This window comes from Bos taurus, chromosome 18 (genome assembly GCF_002263795.3).
Source record: "Bos taurus isolate L1 Dominette 01449 registration number 42190680 breed Hereford chromosome 18, ARS-UCD2.0, whole genome shotgun sequence".
Taxonomy (NCBI): domain Eukaryota; kingdom Metazoa; phylum Chordata; class Mammalia; order Artiodactyla; family Bovidae; genus Bos; species Bos taurus.
In genome coordinates, this window is record NC_037345.1 from 59,303,155 (window position 1) to 59,320,785 (window position 17,631).

Here is a 17,631-nt window from a genome sequence, read left to right on the forward strand (position 1 = left end):
ACAGATTTATACATGTTCTTAACCACCAGGGCCCACTTGGGCAAAGCAGATTACAAAAGGTTACAACAAACTCCAGGAGTTTAAAAAGATAAGGTCAAGTGAGACACAAGAACTGATCTGTGTAACTAACAGCCTTACTCAGCCATCTCACCTAGAAATGGTTTCCGAGGTACCACCCCCAACATTTCAATTCAGGTCGTGTCCTGAAAATGTGGTTCAGTGGATGAGCACGGGTCATTTTGTACAGTATGAGCAAGGAGGGAACATGCAGCCTGATTCATATATGCATCACTGGGGATCCAAGACAAGACCTCAATGTCCACTGTCCTTACAGGTTTCCTGAGTTACAATCACAGAAGATCCAAACCACATTCCTGTTACTTACACCCCTGAAGGTTTTAGTAAATGCAGTAACAGGACTAGCTGAGGGCTTCGAACAGGAAGACAGGTTGAAGGCAGCTCTGTGTAGGATCTGAGACACCAAATGCAATTGAAGAGCTGCCAGTCTTTCCCCTTCTTCCAATGAGGTCTCCCAAGTGCAGCAAATAGGAAGAGAACCAGGCTGGCTCCAAGGATTATGGCTCTGGAGGTGTTATCGTTGCTCTACATGGACCAAAAGTGGACATCCCATGGAATCCAGCACAGAAGGCGGACAAAGAGGAAACAGACCCCTTTGAAACACTTCATTACATGCTCCCCAAAGTGAAGCAACAACATTAACAGGAGTCAAATGACACACTGTAAAGATCATATAAAGATCATCAAGGACTTCTGTCTTTGGAATCCAATTTCCATAAACCTCTCACTCTTTTTTTCCTTAAATGACTTTTTTCATTTATAAAGAGCCACTTGTAAATCAGACTTAATTTGTTTTTCCCTAATAAAATATAATTTTCACATAGGAGACAGATGGGCTACAGGTTGAATATCTACAATTAGTCTCTTCATCTCTGCACTTGCTGAGATAAGACATAGCTGGCCTCCAGTTGAGGAATCTATAGAAAACTATAACAAAAACAGGGTAAATGGCCAGTCTTTGTCTCTTACCTCAAGGGAATAATCATGGCAAGGACAAAGAAAGGAAAAAACCCTTTCTATTAAGGGAGACACTACACATGTGACAAAAGTTCGTTGAGGTCAAGTCAGAGGATAATTCCAGGCCATAATGAGTCTTGGTCCTCCCAGAAGCCTTCACTTTGAGATTCATCTTGGCTAGGGTATGCGTCTGCACCCCGGGGGAGAGTGCTGAGACAAATTAACCAGAGGGGACAAAGGAAGGTGACTGGCCTGAGGGGACACGAAGACCTGGAAAACTGTACCTTTCTAAAGAATTGACACTTCCCAAAGGTGGGGCTCTCTCTCTGAGCTAGCCCATGTGTCTTTCTGCATGTACTTTTCCTTTCAATAAACTTTTTCCTTTACTCTTTACCTTGTGCCTCTTCATCTGAATTCTTTCTTGACCAGGCAGGCAAGACTAGGGATCTTAGCCCTAACTGTTGGCTGCTGTGGTTCAATGATCAGGACTCTCGGTGTGAGAAACAAAGACATTGCTTCCAGCTTCCGCTCACTGCTATGAGCATCCAAACTCAATTTCATTTCTCATACCTTTTTTACTGAAAACACCCATCTTACTTTCCTTAAGCAACTATGAACTGTGCTTTCTATTAGCATTTTCTAGATTAGTGAACAAAAATACCAGTGATAGCTTCTAAAAACATTTGCTTTATTATAGACAGCATCTCAGAATAGTCATCAATAGTCCAAAATCTCTCAGTGTAATACAATAGAAGTACTACAAATGTGGATGACTCAAGATATGTCTTTATTAGATGAGCAAACATTAATACTACATATTTAATATCGAATATTTCTCAGTTCACATGAACCTGATTTGTACGCACTTACTGTTTTTTTTTTTAATTTATTTATTATTTTTGGCTTCAATGGATCATTGTTGCTGCTCCATCTTTCTCTCCTTGTGTCGAGCGGGGACTAGTCTCTCTAGTTGTGGTGCATAAGCTTCTCATTGTAGTTACTTCTCTTGTGGACCACAAGCACTGGAGCACCAGGGGTTCAGTAGTAGCGCTGCACAGGCTTAGTTGCTCTGTAGCATGTGCAATCTTCCCAGACCAGGGATCGAATCCATCTTCTGCACTGGTAGGTGGATGCTTTACCATTGAGCCAACAACGGTAAGCCAAGTGCTGACTTTCTTTTAAAGCCAATTGAGTAAGATCTCATTTACAAATAAACCTCAGCAATATTATCCAAAATCAAAGACACACACTGAGACACATAAATCCAGACAGATTTAAAACGTCTCTCTGACGCTACTGGAGTTGATTGCAATTGCCTCCTCCAGGGGATCTTCCGTAGCCAGGGACTGAACCCACATCTCCTGTGTCTCGCACACTGGCAGGCAGCTTCTTTACCACTAGAGTCATCTCGGATCCCTGGTAAAGGTTAACTTCAAGCTTTTCTGTAGGCAGGGCTTTTTAAGAAGCTAGCTGTTTTTATTCCATATGCAAAAAGAAATTGTTTTGTACTCTCAAAGAAAAAAGAAAAATCATTTTAACCAGTATTCTCCAGACTCTAAAGAATATCACAGCAATCCCTGTGTCAAAAACGTTATCATCCCTTTCTATAGTCACAGTTTTATATCTAAAATACAGATCAAATAGTTCTCAAATTGACTGTGGTAACAGGGACACATGGATGATGAAAATCCTGGATTGTCCCTCTGGGTAGATGTGGGTCTTCACTTGATCAGAACAATCTGAAGGGGTAAAAAAATTTGCCAGAGTGGGGACAGCAGTGGGGGAAGCTGCCCACCCCACCCCCCCGCCCCCACTGAGAGACAGGGGAAGTTAGCTTCATCAGGGGACTAGCTGATGGAGAGGGAGACAGAGGGATTGAGAGGGGTGAAAGGCCACAACAGGACAAAGATTGTTAACAGAGACAGAAAGGGCACTGGTGGACACTGTTAAAGCTGTGGGTCAGCTCAAGAGAGAACCCACTTAAAAATTGAGGAGCTGATCAACTGAAATATAATTTGAAATTGTAACATGGACAATCATCCTCACCAACTGCACAATTCTGTTTCCAGGTGTAACTTCTTTTCAACAATTTTAATTTACCTTTATGTACCTCACATTACTTCACTGGTGGCTCAGCTGGTAAAGAATCCTCCTGCAATGAAGGGGAGACCTGGGTCTCCCCTTCCCAACCCAGGAAGATCCCCTGAAGAAGGGAAAGGTTACCCACTCCAATATTCTGGCCTGCAGAATTCCATGGACTCTATATTCCATGGGGTTGCAAAGAGTCCAACAGGACTGAGCGACTGTCACTTTCATTTTATGTACCTTATGATAGGAGAGGAGGATTCATCCAGTAGGGCAGATTCTTATCCTTTCTCAATGGGCAAGAGTCACAAACATTTAGTAACTTCTAAGGGTACAGCCCTCTTTATTTAAGGTTCCAATTCTCACACCATCCAGTGTAGACGTCCCTCCCATGTATGAGCTAACTAGTAGTAAGGCGAACTTTCACATTAGGGAATAAAAACTTCATCAACCTTAATCTCCTTTTTCCTACAAAGTGGCATTCTGTCTCACAAATACTGCTCACAGGGCCAATTAAAAGTTTTGCCAAAAGTTGTCACTTTTGTCTCAGGTTCAAAGATTTGTTAACAAAATTAGTGACTTGTTCTGTACAAATAAATAATACACATACTTATAGAATTATAAAGCTGACTTTCAATATGCTAACAATAAAAGCAAAGAGAAGTAGAAAGAGCAGAAGATACATCACCAAATTGGGTTCTGACCAACATCCAGACTCAAACAGCACTGGGAAGTCCTGGGACACAGCCCATCTGGAGACCCAGTGGGGAAAAGGTCCCAGGCAGCATGTTACAGTCATGGGTGAGACTTCAAAGATTGCAGTTTGGGGTTCCCCCTTATAATCCCAGGATGCTATCTGTTATCATCAGCAATCTGTGAGCAAACAGCACCTCTGTTTTTCTGTTAATGCTATTTGTTTGTCTTACAAAACCTATAATGTTGCTAAACCTGGGGATGAGTAGGCCAGGGCCCCTCCAAGGCCTCGACAATCTCAAGATTTGTCCCCTGTCTTATCTCTGGTGCTGCAATCCTTGCACTCACAGCAGGCAGTCAGGGCACTCACAGTCAGGGCAGTGTCCAGCCAGGTTAGAAGCAAGCTCAGAGGTCTGCTTTAGAGAGGACCTAGACCCTGTGCCTCCTGCATTGCCAGGTGTAGAATCCCACCTCTTTTGTCAGCCAAGAAGTGATGGACATTATAGACGGACAGAAAAATATTCACAAATTAACTTACTATCAGCGTCCTTCTGAATGCACAGGAAACAGTATAATATACAGTATAATACAGATAACTGGGCTTCCACAGGGCTCAAAGGTAAAGTATCCACCTGCCACGCAGGAGACGTGGGTTAGACCCCTGAGAGTGAAGATCCCCCTGGATTAAGGCATGGGAACCTACTCCAGTATTCTTGCCAGGAGAATACCATGGACAGAGGAGCCTGGAGGGCTACGGTCCACTGGGTCGCAAAGAGTCAGGCACGACTGTACCAACTGAGCACACAGGCATCCATGTATCTAGTTCCTTTCCAAGAACTACTGAACTAAGAACACAGGGGTAGAAAACAGGGAATTCGATATTTCAAAGTTGGAAATCAGCTTTATAAATACTCAAGCTGTGGAGAAACTTGTGTATCACACAGTGCGCAGATCACCTGAAGAAAGGACGAGCTTAAACACCTCATGCCAGTCACAAAGTTTTTTCAAGTCTGAATCAACAAGGCTATGAACTCAGTCAAGCAAAACATGGGCTGCCAAGAGACACAGAGGGAAAACACAGAGATACCCCCAAACCAAATTCCAACTTCACAGGGAAGCAATCCTCACCCACAGACAGCAGGTTCCTGTAGGTCTCCTCCATCACATCCCAGTACAAGGCCCTCTGAGCAGGGTCCAGGCATTCCCACTCCTCTGGAGTGAACTTGATGTCCACATCCTCAACGGTCAACTGTGTCTGAAATGAAAGCACATTTCACTAACAGGCACTCAGGAGGATTCTTATTTTCACACAAAATGAGAAAAGGTGAGAGGGGTAAGGATCAATTCAGGTAATGTAACATTCTGATAGATCCATTAAAAGCTATTTGGACAAACTGTGGCTCTCTAATTTCCTGTTGATTCATAAGACTATGACATCTTCCAATCAATATGAATTTGTCACTTGTGTGGACAATACATGAAGAATATACAGATAAAATTCAATCCGTGAGTTGTCTATGCAGAAGTGTTACACTCTACAAACTAAGTGACATTCACTATCTAGATGAGTTACAGCAAGACCGGTGTCTTCAGAGACAACAAAGTCCACAGTGGCTTTCAAAGAACACACATTGCGATGATTATGATGTCATCACACTGATGACAGTGTTTCAGCACTTCCTACACACTAAGCATTACTCTAAAGATTTTACACAGATGAACTTATCATCAACATGACAGTACGTTAGAGAAAGATCTGTGTCCATCTTACTGGAGCGAAAATTCTGTCATTCTAAGAATTCGCTCAGATCAAACAGTTAAGAAATGAGGCAACAGCACCTGAGGTCAGGTGGACAACTGAATCTAAGGAATCAGTGAGTTAAGTACCAGAGCAGCAAACTGCATCCAGAGAGAGTTCCCTGAGAATACCTGAAACAAGTTCAAGAAAGCCGAAGTGCAATGGAGGTGTAGAATCCCAGATCTTTTGTCAGCCACGGAAAGACAGACATGATAGATGGACAGAAAAATATTCACAAATTAATTTACTATCTACTTCCTTCTGAATGCACAGGGAACACTATAATATGCAGTATCACATGTAGGTATCTGGGTTGCCCTAAGGCTCAGCGGTAAAGAATCCGCCTGCAATGCAGGGTACATGGTATTGATATCTCCGGGGGGAAGATCCCCCTGAAGGAGGGCATGGCAACCCACTCCCGTATTCTTGCCTGGAGAATTCCAGGGATAGAGAAGCCTGAAGGGTTATGTATGGCCCATTGGGTCACAAAGAGTCGGACACGACTATAGGATAAATGGTCACTGTACAGGGTCACCCGCTCTTCCCACCAACCATACGATGTCAATATTCTTACTACTGTTTCCATCATTCACGTAATGAGGTAAAAAAACTTAAGAGAATGGAAAACACTTAAGATACAATTTCAACTGCTACAAAGCATAAAACATGTTTATGAGATGATGTTCTGTAATAAAACCATGGAATTACAGATCCATGCACTCACATATGCAAATGTAAACACACAACTGGTTGAAACAAGGAAGACCTGTCTATTTTTTCTTTCAATCCAAATTTACTGAATGTCAACATGGGCCCCAAACTGGGAGTACAGCAGTGAACATAATGGAGCTTACAGTCTAGCAGCCAGCCACCCAATTACATCCATAATTTTAAAGTTACTATTGCAACATGTGCTCTGAAACAGGCCTGGTGCTAACAGATTTATTGGAAAGTCTTGACATACATCAAGAAATCACACAAGGTCTCCATGAGGAGGAAACAGTTAGGATTGGCAAGGTGGGAAAGAGTGTTGCAAGCAGAGAGAACAGCCTGAGTACTAGCTCTGAGGCAGGAAGGTATTTAGTGAACAGAAAGTCAGCCAGTCTATCTGGGACACAGGGAACAAAAAGGGGTGATGCCAGGTAGAGGCTGCTTTCTACAAGGTCTTTGGATTTAGGACTTTATTCCAAAAGTAACTAGAAGTCACCAAAGAATCTGCAGGAGGTAAATCAGAGGTTTAGATTTGTTTTTCAGAGCTCACTCTGCTGTGTGTGGAGGTTGTTGTTGCTTAGTTGCTCAGTCAGGTCAGATCTTTGCGACCTCATGGTAGCCCACCATGCTCCTCTGTTCATGGGATTTTCAGGCAAGAATACTGGACTGAGTGGCCATTTCCTACTCCAAGGTGATGCCTTTTGACACATTCTGGGATGACACTCTCATTTTCTTTTATTCATGTGTATTTCAGCATCTTTGGGACATTAAAAATGAATCAATTGTACTTCTGTAATTTGTCCACATTCTATGTCTTTTTTAAAAGTTAATTATTTTGGTTTTGCTGGGCCTTTGTTGCTGTGAGGAGGCTTTCTGTACTTGCAGCTGCAGTGCATGGGCGTCTCATGTTTTGGAGCACAGGGTCTAAAGTGTGTGGGTTTCAGTAGTTAAGGTTCCCGGGCTCCAGAGCTCACGCTCAGTAGTTGTGGCACATGACCATAGTTGCTCTAAGGCATCTTCCTGGACACGGGATGGGACCCGTGCACCGTACATTGGCAGGCACATTGTTATCCACTGTACCACCAGGGAAATCCTCAACATTATCTTATACTACTTCAAAAAAATGAAAAACAAGGAGGAAATAATATACAGAAGATTTATTCTAATCAGAATAAAAATACCTGTATTTACAAATAACATGAGGGCTTCCATGGTGGCTCTGTGGTAAAGAATCCACTGGCCAGTGCAAGAGACCCGGGTTTGATATCTGGACCAGTAACATCCCACATGCCAAGGGGCAAATAATCCTGTGAGCCTCAATTTCTGAGCCAGAGCTCTAGGGTCCAGTAGGTGAAACTACTGAAGCCAGTGCGCTCTAGAGCATGTGCTGCAAGATGAGAGAAGCCACCATAATGAGGGGCCCACACACCACAACTAGAGAGTGGCCACCACACACCAGAACTAGATAAAAGCCACTGAAGCAATGAAAAGCCAGTATAGCAGAAAAGTGCATTTAAATATAATAATATGATATTATTGTTAGTGATATGTATGTAGTTACTAACAAAATCCAAAGTTTATCTTTTTATTCCATGAGCATGCCATCAAGATTAGGAAAGTTGGAGGAATTCCCTATCAGTCCAGGGTTTAAGAGCTCGCACTTCCACCACAGGGTTTCAGGTTCAATGCCTCTTCAAGGAACTAAGACCCTGCAAGCTGCATCATGCAGCCAAAAAGGAAGAATAAATAATCAGCAAACTACATTTCATAGTTTAAAAACACTCTCTAGCACTTAGGTCTGTTTCTGAACTTTCCATTTCACTCCCAAACACTTAAAATTTTCAAGGAGGTCCTAATTTAGTTTTAAATGTACTATAAAAAGTCAGGACTGATTCCCCCTCCTTGGCCTCTTTTCCAGATTTCAGCATGTACTGTGGATGTTAGTACCTCACATCTATGTACAGCTTCTTTACCCTGGTTGACAGAGAGCAGACAGGGCATCCGGATGGGCCCTAAGCAATCCCTGCTGCCCAACAGCACTGAGACCCTCTCTCCAATCGGTGGGTGAGAAGTCCTTCCCAGAACAGTGGCCAAGGGAGCCTCCTCACAAGGGCCAGGTCACCGGGTCATGGGGAGATGGGATCTAAGTGGAGACAACTGGCCCTGAGAGAAGGCCCGGGTGAGTGTGCACGTACAGGAGTCAGACAGGACACTTCAGAGTCAGAGAAGATTAGCCAGTCCAAAGACAGGTATTTCAGGAGGGACAGATTGAGAATCAACTGAGAATATGACCTTACCTGAGAAAGAGTCATGCCTGACTTGTTTTCTTTCATCTTCCTCCTCTTCTGGGCTTCACCCTCAGGTAACACGAATCTTCAAGGCGTATCAAAAAGGTGGAAAACATGGTGTTTAATGTTTAGAGTCAACACACTCCCTTCCTGAGCCCCAACCCCACACACAGGGAAGCCCTCTCCATGAGGAACAGACAGTCCTCTGTGCCCATTGTCTCAGGAGGACTCAGGACCGTCAACTCCCGCACAGAGTCCAACACAGGACTTTCCCACACTTTCCCTCGGATCACACTCCCCTCCTGGTGAGGCCTCAAGTACACAGCAGCAGGGGGTACCTCCGCTGACCCCACAATCCCCTCAGGTCACACAGCAGGCCCTGGTCCAGCCCCACTCAGAGCAGAGCGCCCTCCCCTCCCCCAGGGCCTGATCTCAGTCTCAGAAGTGGAGGCTAAGAGCCCTGGGCTCAATGTAGATTGGAAACATCCGCGGAGAACCTGAGGAGCGTATCTGATGGGGAGAGGGGACAAAACATGCCCAGGCAAAATGCCTCATGATCTCATGTGAAGCCTGGGTTGAACGCCACTCAAGGATTCAAGTCCAGCCTACATGCCACTTTCTTCTTTACCAGCTTTACTGACATAGAACGGCCTATCAAGAAGGTGTTGTGTATACATTCCATGCACGTTGTGACCATGTGACACATGTATACACTTTGAAATATTTATCACAGACCACTAACCAGCACATCCATCACCTCCAAATTCCCATGGTTTGTGTGTGGTGACAACACCGACGATTTATTCTCCTGTCAAATTTCCAGTAACACAGGATTAACTACGGTCAGCATGCTGCACATACCTCCCCAGGACACACTCATTTTACAACTCAAATCTGTACCTTTTGACCAACATCTCCCCATCTTGCCAACCTCCCAGCCCCAGATAACCACCATCCAACTAGAAAATCACTCTGCTACTAGTGATTTTCACTTTTTCACATTCCACATAATGGAAGCACATATTGAATCAGGCTTTTCCTGTCTGTCTTAATTCACTTAGCACAATGTTTTCTACATTCATCCAATTGTCCCAAGTGACAAAAATCGTAATTTTTATGGGTGCACAATATGTCATTATATACGTGTGTGTTCGCTTGTGTGTATGTTACTGACCTGGAACCTGGACTCTTTAATCAACTGCATTAATTAAGAGACCAAAGGAGAAATTCAGGGAATTTCTTTATTTTGACTTTATTTTGACTCCTGCTACAGTAAGGTGGAGCTAGAATAAGAAGTGCGTGCCCAGCCCACAGTCCTAGTGCCCATTGCACAGTCCTAGTCCTCACCCCGAGAGTGAAATGCTGAAAGCATCCTGGGAGGAACAGAAACACGGTGCACCCTCCATGAAGGGAAAACAGGAACCACTCCAAATAATTAAAGGAGAAGGGCATGCTTGATGAAGGTGATACAGAGGCAGTAAACATGGCTAACTTGACAGTGAATATCAGAAGGAGATGCGGAGACCTCGCTAGCCTAGAGCTGAAGGAACAGAAAGAGAAAGAGCCACGGTCACAATTTAATGACCAAAGGTAGGAGAAAAACCTAAGATCCGAGACAGAGAAGGTTTTGGTGTCTATGAACAAGGACTACATAAATGTGACCAGGACAGACTGACCATGAGAACAGGGTCAGCTCCCAGGATGAGGCTGGAGACCCTGGCAGCGACCTGAGGATGACAAAGGGCTGTGGAGCCACCTGAGGAGTCAAGATGCTGCTCTGAGGACACCGGGAAGCCAGTGGAGGTGGGAGGCCTCCCTTCACATCGACCTTTATTCACAGAAGACAGCTCATGATTCTCTCTGACTCTGAGCCTATGCTCCCATCTCCATCCTACAGTTGTCCTTTGCATTGTGGAAAACTGGGATTCATTTCAAATTCTAATAACAAGTGGGAACTCCCTCCAAGAAAAACTGCCACACACAGTCACACACCCAATTTGGCCAATCATTTCAGGAGTCACTTTTGCTCAGCTTCTGGGCCTGAGTAAATATCAGATGAACTCATAGCTCACTAGTCACCAGACCACATGAAAGAGAGGAAAACAGACCATCATACTAACTGGTTAAATTTGGTCCTGATTCAAGGAAAAAGATCACTGACATCCTTATTAAGTACTCATCAAAATAGTTTACAATTATTTACTAGTTACCAAAAAAATGTTTCCAAGATAGAATGTAAAGAGAAGACAGGAAATGGGCTTCAAATAAATGTGAAGCAAACCTAAGTTAATCGGCTTATTAAAAATTTTTTCATTGAAAAACTCTGGTGCAAAGTGGAGAAAAATAAAAACCAATTGATAAGACAGCATATTTACAAAAGAATAACATGAACTAATTTCAGGAGACCACGAAATCTTTTCAGATGTGAATACTTGTTTACAACAAAGTAGATATTGAAATGAACTAATCTTTAACCCAAGCTAAAAAAGAATTAAATGTAAACAAAGGAGAAAGCAAAAAGGAGAGCCATTACTAAGAACATGTTTAAAGTTCCTTGAAAAGGTACCATGCCGTAACAGTCTGTCAATTCTTTAACCACTTCTCCTCTCCCACAACCTCTACTCCACACCAGGAAAAGGGAAGTGAGTGACCCACCTCTGTGAGTCAAGTCACTGCCTTACTCCCCAATTCAACCGACTCTGCACATGGATATTATCTTTCAATACAAATAATTACAACAACCACAAGCCTTACAGACAGAAGTATTGCAATTCCCATCCTCCTCTGTATAATTCAAAGGAGCAAGATTTAAATTTATTAGATTGTAAAGCTAGAAATCAAGATATCATGACTTAATTCTTTATTCAATTGATTCAGCACTCTTCTGGATTTAGTCTGCACCACCACCTGCACACTACTTATTTTCACTTCATTTGGTTTATCTGTTTCCCTATTTCTTTCTCTGTCTCCCTTTGTCTTCTCCTCGGTTCTCCTGCTGTGCCTGGCCTCTTCTCTACTTCTTCCCTGACTCCCATCTGGCCTCTCTCTGCCATCTGTTCCCCATAAAGATGCTTTCTCTCCAACCTCCCTGATAATCCAAAATCTCCCTGTATTTCTGCCTTTCTTCCTCCACGTCTGCCCTCCGCTTCTCCCAACTCTTTGGCACCTCCAAGTGCAATGCTTCCTTTCAGCTCACTTTCTTTCTCAGCTCCTCCAATCACTCAGTTCAGTTGCTCAGTCGAGTCGGATTCTGGGACCCCATGGACTGCAGCATGCCAGGCTTCCCTGTCCATCACCAACTCCCGGAGTTTGCTCAAACTCATGTCCATCCAGTCGGTGATGCCGGCCCTTTCTCCTCCCACCTTCAATCTTATCCAGCAACAGTCTTTTCCAGTGACTCAGTTCTTCTCATCAGGAGCCGAAAGTATTGAACCTTCAGCTTGAGCATCAGCCCTTCCAATGAATATTCATGACACATTTCCATTAGGATTGAGCCGTTTGGTCTCCCTGCAGTCTAAGGGACTCTCTAGAGTCTTCTCCAACACTACAGTTCAAAACCATCAACCCTTCGGCGCTCAGCTTTCTTTATGGTCCAACTCTCATAACCACACGTAACTATTGGAAAAACCACAGCTTTGACTATAGACTTTTGTCCGCAAAGTAATGTCTCTGCTTTTTAATACGCTGTCTAGGTTGGTCATAGTTTTTCTATCAAGGAGTAAGCATCTTTTAATTTCATAGTTGCAGTCACCATCTACAGTGATTTTGGAGCCCAGGAAAATAAAGTCTGTCACTGTTTCTGTTCACTAGTACTCTGCCAGCATGATATTGTCTGTAGATCAAGGTTCCAACTCTTGTATCCCCTTTTCCGGCTCTCTGTGTGAACTGCCTCTCCCCTGTCGCCCTCTTTAGGATACGTGATTTACAGCCCGTCTCCCTTGAAGGTTATGGAAGGAGCCGGCAGAGGGTCAGATAGGTTACACAGCATCCCTGGACATGAATTTGAGCAGACTCTGGGAGATACAGGGGTCGCAAAGACTCACACTCAACACCACCATCTCCATATGTTGCTCACCTTTAACTTTCTGGAGATGCTGCTTTTCTTATCTAAACTTCTCTCCTTTACCCACCGTTACCGTCAAGGCTCTTTCATGTGCTATCTCTTCGCAAGTCCCTCACCAATCCTCTTCATTGCCATCGCTTTTCCCTCATGATATTTTCAATTTTCTATTTCCCTCGAGGTCGCCGTCTGCTTCTCCTGACCCACCCTGGCCTATTTGCAGGGATGGCAACTGAATAAGAAGCCCCCTCCCGCAAGAGCCAAATTCCAGCGGGTTTTATTTGGGACACAGAACCATGGGTGTCACGTGGCTGGCCCAGGAACCTCCCCACACGGGGTCGGGGGAAACGGTCTAAGAAACGAATGCCTGAGGGACAGAACTACCGGCCAGATGAGACGCGACGGCTGAGCGGCTGGGAGTTTCAGGAGCGGGGCGGGCTCTCCAGAATCCCGGGACCTGGGAGAGAACCGGGCCTCTCCGGGAGCAGGGGCCGGCGCGGCCTCTTGGGAGCGACAGCGCGAGCCTGGGGACCGCAGAGCGAATAAACCCACATCGCCCAAGAGAATTTCACGCGGTGCAGGAAGGGCAGAGGAGTCACTGAGATCAGAAATTAGTTTTAAGCAGCAAAGAGTTGCGAAATGAGACGTCTCAGGGAACAAACGCCGGCATCCGCTTCAGAGCGAGTTTAAAGCAAAATGGAGGCGCCTCTTCGCCACACAGGGAAATCTGAATTTGCTGGGGGTGGTGGGACGGAAGCGGAGATTTAGATGCAGCAGCGACCCTCAACCCACGGTACAGAAGAAAGACAACTGCGAGAGGAAGTCTTGACTAGAAAAAGAGAAACTCACTTTGCGCTGAGACCTCTGCTCGCTGCACTCCGCTTCCGGGTGTGTGACGTTGTGCGCACGCGCAGTGAAAAGGCGGAGCGGCCTGGAGGCGGGGCCGAGCGGAGCCTGGCTGTCAGGGGCGCGGGGCCGGTGAGAAGTCAGGCCTGTGTGGGGACAGTGGCAGGGTGAGGCGGCCAGGGCCTCACTGCTGAAGGTGGCTGCAGTCAGGAAATGAAAAGACGGCCTGCTCCTTGAAAGGAAAGGTATCATAAAAGTAGACAGTGTATTTTAAAGCAAAGGCATCACTTTGCCAACGAAGATTACTAATGCCAAAGCTGTTGTTTTTCCAGTAACAGGTAGAGATGGGAGAGTCCGTCCATAAACAAAGTTGACCAAAGAATTGATGCTTTTGGATTGTGGTGATAGAGAAGAATCTTGAGAGTCCCTTGGACAACAAGGGGATCAACCAGTCAGTCCTAAAGTAAATCAACCCTGAATATTCACTGGAAGGATTGATGCTGATGCTGAAGCTCCAATACTTTGGCCAATTGATGCAAATATCGGACTCACTGGAAAAGACAATGATCTGGAAAGACTGAGGGCAAGAGGTGAAGGGGGTGACACAGGATGGTTAGACAGCATCACTGACAAAATGGACATGAATTTGAGCAAACTCCAGGAGACAGCGAAGGACAGGGAAGCCTGGCATGCTGCAGTCCATCGGGTTGTAAACTCTGGACACCACTGAGCGAGGGAACAACAGAACACATATACATATATCCATTCTTTTTAAGGTTTTTTCCTCCGTATAGCTCATTACAGAGTATTTAGTAGAATTCCCTGTGGTATATAGTAGGTTCTCATTCCTTATTCACTTTATGCATAGTAGCGAGATGAAGTGAAAGGTCTGTTAATCCACATCTCCCAATTTATTCCTTCACCTCTCACGCCCTGATAACCATACCTTGTTTTGTATGTCAGCACGTCTATTCCTGTTTTGTAGAGAAGTTCATTTGTACCCTTTGTTTAGATTCCACAGATAAGTGATACCATGTGATATATGTCTTTCTCTTCTGCCTCTTGTTGACAGAAAAGCTGAAGTCTCCCAGAACCCAGTGACACACAAGAGAAAGGCTCAAGCACCTACTGGTTAGAACAAAAGAACCACAGACTCAGCGTCTAATAAACACTTCTGAGTTCTTTTTTAAGACATTTGTTGATTTCGCTGCATCAGGTCCCATGACTTCATGGCAAATAAACGGGGAAACAGTGGAGTGACAGACTTTATTTTCTTGGCTCCAAAATCACTGTAGATGGTGACCACAGCCATGAAATTCAAACACGTCTGCTCACCTGAAGAAAAGCTATACAAACCTAGACAGAATATTAAAAAGCAGAGTCATTATATTGCTGACAAAGGTCAGTATAGTCACAGATATAGTTTTTCCAGTAGTCACACGTAGATGTGAGAGTTGAAATATACAGAAAGATAAGCACCAAGGAATTGATGCTTTTGAACTGTGTGTTGGAGAGTACCTTGGACGCAAGAAGATCCAACCAGTCCATCCTAAAGGAAATCAGTCCTGAATATTCATTGGAAGGATTGATGCTGAAGCTGAAACTCCAATACTTTAGCCACTTGATGCAAAGAGCTGACTCATTAGGAAAGACCCTGATGCTGGGAAAGACTGAAGGCAGGAGGAGAAGGAGACAACAGAGGATGAGATGGTTGGATGGCAAGACTGACTCAATGGACAAGAGTTTGAGCAAGTTCTGGGTCATGGTGGAGGACAGGGAAACCTGGCTTGTTGCACTCCATGGGGTTGCAAAGTGTGGGCCATGACTGAGCAACTGAACAACAACAGCATCATAAGCAATCACCTAATGCTACCATTCCAGTAGGAATTTTCTCTTAGGCTATAAAACTTGGCTGCAAGCCTGGGAAAGTGTTCCACTCTCCCTTGAGCTGACCTTCTGTGCTAACATTGTCATCCAGTCTAATAAACTTTATTCTCCTGCCTTTCGGCCTCATGTCTGGAAATCCTTTTTCAAGCTGTGCACGGACCGTGACAATCACTCTGAAGCACTGGCCTGTCTTACGGGGGACAGAGTCACCTTGAACTTGGTCACACCACTAATCTTGGAACATACCCACTGCCACGCATGGGGCTCAACCAGAGGCTCACACTTGCTTCTTCCCACAGCTCTCCTGCAGACCCCAACACTCCCCTCTACTTTCTCCCATTTTTCACCAGTTTTCATGCACAGCTGAGCAACAGGGCTACACGGCAGAGACCACTGGGCATGGGCATTGCAACAGAAACACACAAGCTGCAACTCCGAGGACACTGGGCACTCAGTATGGAGACCAAGAAGCTGGTCCTCCGGGGAAAACCTGCCAGCAACTGGGGATATCTCAAAGTTTAGCTCCCTGAGATTTGGTTGGATTGAGCTCAGTGAAGAAGTCACAAAGATAGAGAGGCCCCAATGTCACTGCCCAGTGTCCTCCCCCACTTAGACCTAAATGGAAGATACTCCAGCTCTTGAAGGACAGGGGGGCCTCCTTCATAGCCCCTTAGATTCTAAAGCTTCTGGCCACTCTAACCACAGTAAAATCAGTATCCTCCGCTCTGAGCAGATAAACTGCTGGAAGCAATGCGTGCAACAGCCCTCATATGAAGTCTCCCATTAACAGGAATACCATTCCTCAACAGGCTTCTACTCTACAGATCTTTTATTCAATCCGCCAACATGTTGCACACCAAGACCTGAGTCTATTAATAACCCTGTCTCTACATCCCGCACAACTATGTACAGCACTCCTGTTATCATCTTCCCAATTCTAGAACAATCTCCCTTCTCCAATTAATTTTAATTAATGAAGACAACCCACTCCTACTCAACTCCATCAAAGCTCTATTAGCTGGAAGCATTTTCAACGATTTCTTATCTCTGATAGAACGGGTGGGGGAACAAGGAGGTCCGAGGTGACCCAAGACCACGGATATGGAGGAGAGGGGGATACCGCAGGCGCAAGTTAAGAAAAATAAAACATAAAACTACCTCACGATTCCTGGGGCGACCGCACCTACCAATAGCTGGCTTCAGAATTTGCTGTAAACTCAGCAAACTCTACACCCTGCGTCGTGTAGAGACGCCAAAATCTCCTCCTGCCTTGTTATCAAGACTAAAGCCTCAGCGAGGGGCGGAGCGTACGGCACTGGCCTGCCTCTGGGCGTATGAGGGACGGAAGTAGGACAGGCTTGCGTCTAGATCGTGAGGGGCGGGGCATAGGACCCCCACCCTGCGTCTGGGGTTGCGAGGGGCGGAGCCGAGCGGGGCCGAAGTGGCCCGAAATGAACCGAGCGGGGACCAGCCGGACCGAGCGGGGCCTAGAGGACACCAGTACGGTTCTACATTCGGTTCCCGAGGCATCTTATCAGTGTTGAGAAGTACCTGAGGGCTTCCTGGTGGCTCAGACTGGAAAAGAATCTGGCTGCAATGCGGGAGACCTGGGTTCCATCGCCGGGTTGGGAAGATCCCCTGAAGGAGGACGTGGTCATCCACTTATGTTCTTGCCTGGAGAATCCCGATAGACAGGAGCATGGCTGGCTAGAGTCCGTAGCGTCCCAAGGAGGCGGGCATGACTGAGCGACTAAGAACTCACACGTACACAGAGGATTTTAAACGTCTTGGGTTGCACCATAGATTCTTCATTAGTTTAAATAACTGTAACAGTTTTAAAGTAAAAGCGTAAAATTCTGTGGGATAATTACGTTTGAAACGAAGAAGGTTGTCTCTTAACAATAGGATTCCTGCGGATGAGGCTGAAGCGATTCAGAGGTCAGGGAACTGAAACCTGCTGTGGCCGCACGGCTGAGGGTGCGTGAGGGTTGATGTGAGGCGGTTGTGGGGGTGGGGTGGGGGTTGATGTGGGGTGGTGGCTGGACCCAGGAATATTCCTGCTATTAGAATTAATGTAAGCAGTTTAAGTAAAGAAGAACTGGATTTGTGTGGGAATGACAAGCTAGAATATAAACCACACAACTCTTAAAATGGGCTGGCTGCTTCATACTAACACTTCTAGGGAGAAAAATGTCTTGACATACCACTTATCCAAGGATCAAGTTTAG

At 45.1% G+C, this 17,631-nt stretch overlaps 1 protein-coding gene across 1 annotated transcript; it reads right to left on the reverse strand.

Annotated features, from left to right (window-relative positions):
- Positions 1-1,702: 1,702 nt before the first annotated feature.
- LOC100139996 (zinc finger protein 701) lies at positions 1,703-16,933 on the reverse strand. Its single transcript, XM_024979470.1, has 5 exons — positions 16,720-16,933; positions 13,520-13,628; positions 8,620-8,695; positions 4,942-5,068; positions 1,703-2,774 (listed from the first exon to the last, which is right to left on the reverse strand). Exons 1-5 carry the CDS (start codon positions 16,931-16,933, stop codon positions 2,683-2,685), a joined length of 618 nt encoding a protein of 205 aa, XP_024835238.1. The 3' UTR covers positions 1,703-2,682.
- Positions 16,934-17,631: the final 698 nt, after the last annotated feature.

What these genes read in the sequence shown, in the direction of transcription:
- LOC100139996 (XM_024979470.1), bottom strand. Translation starts at nt 16,933, where the DNA reads ATGCCTCGGGAACCGAATGTAGAACCGTACTGGTGTCCTCTAGGCCCC. An exon ending in ATACGCCCAGAGGCAGGCCA is followed by an intron (nt 13,629 to 16,719) that starts GTGCCGTACGCT and finishes CGCCCCTGACAG; the next exon opens with CCAGGCTCCGCTCGGCCCCG. An exon ending in CAGGAACCTGCTGTCTGTGG is followed by an intron (nt 2,775 to 4,941) that starts GTGAGGATTGCT and finishes TTACCCCTTCAG; the next exon opens with ATTGTTCTGATCAAGTGAAG.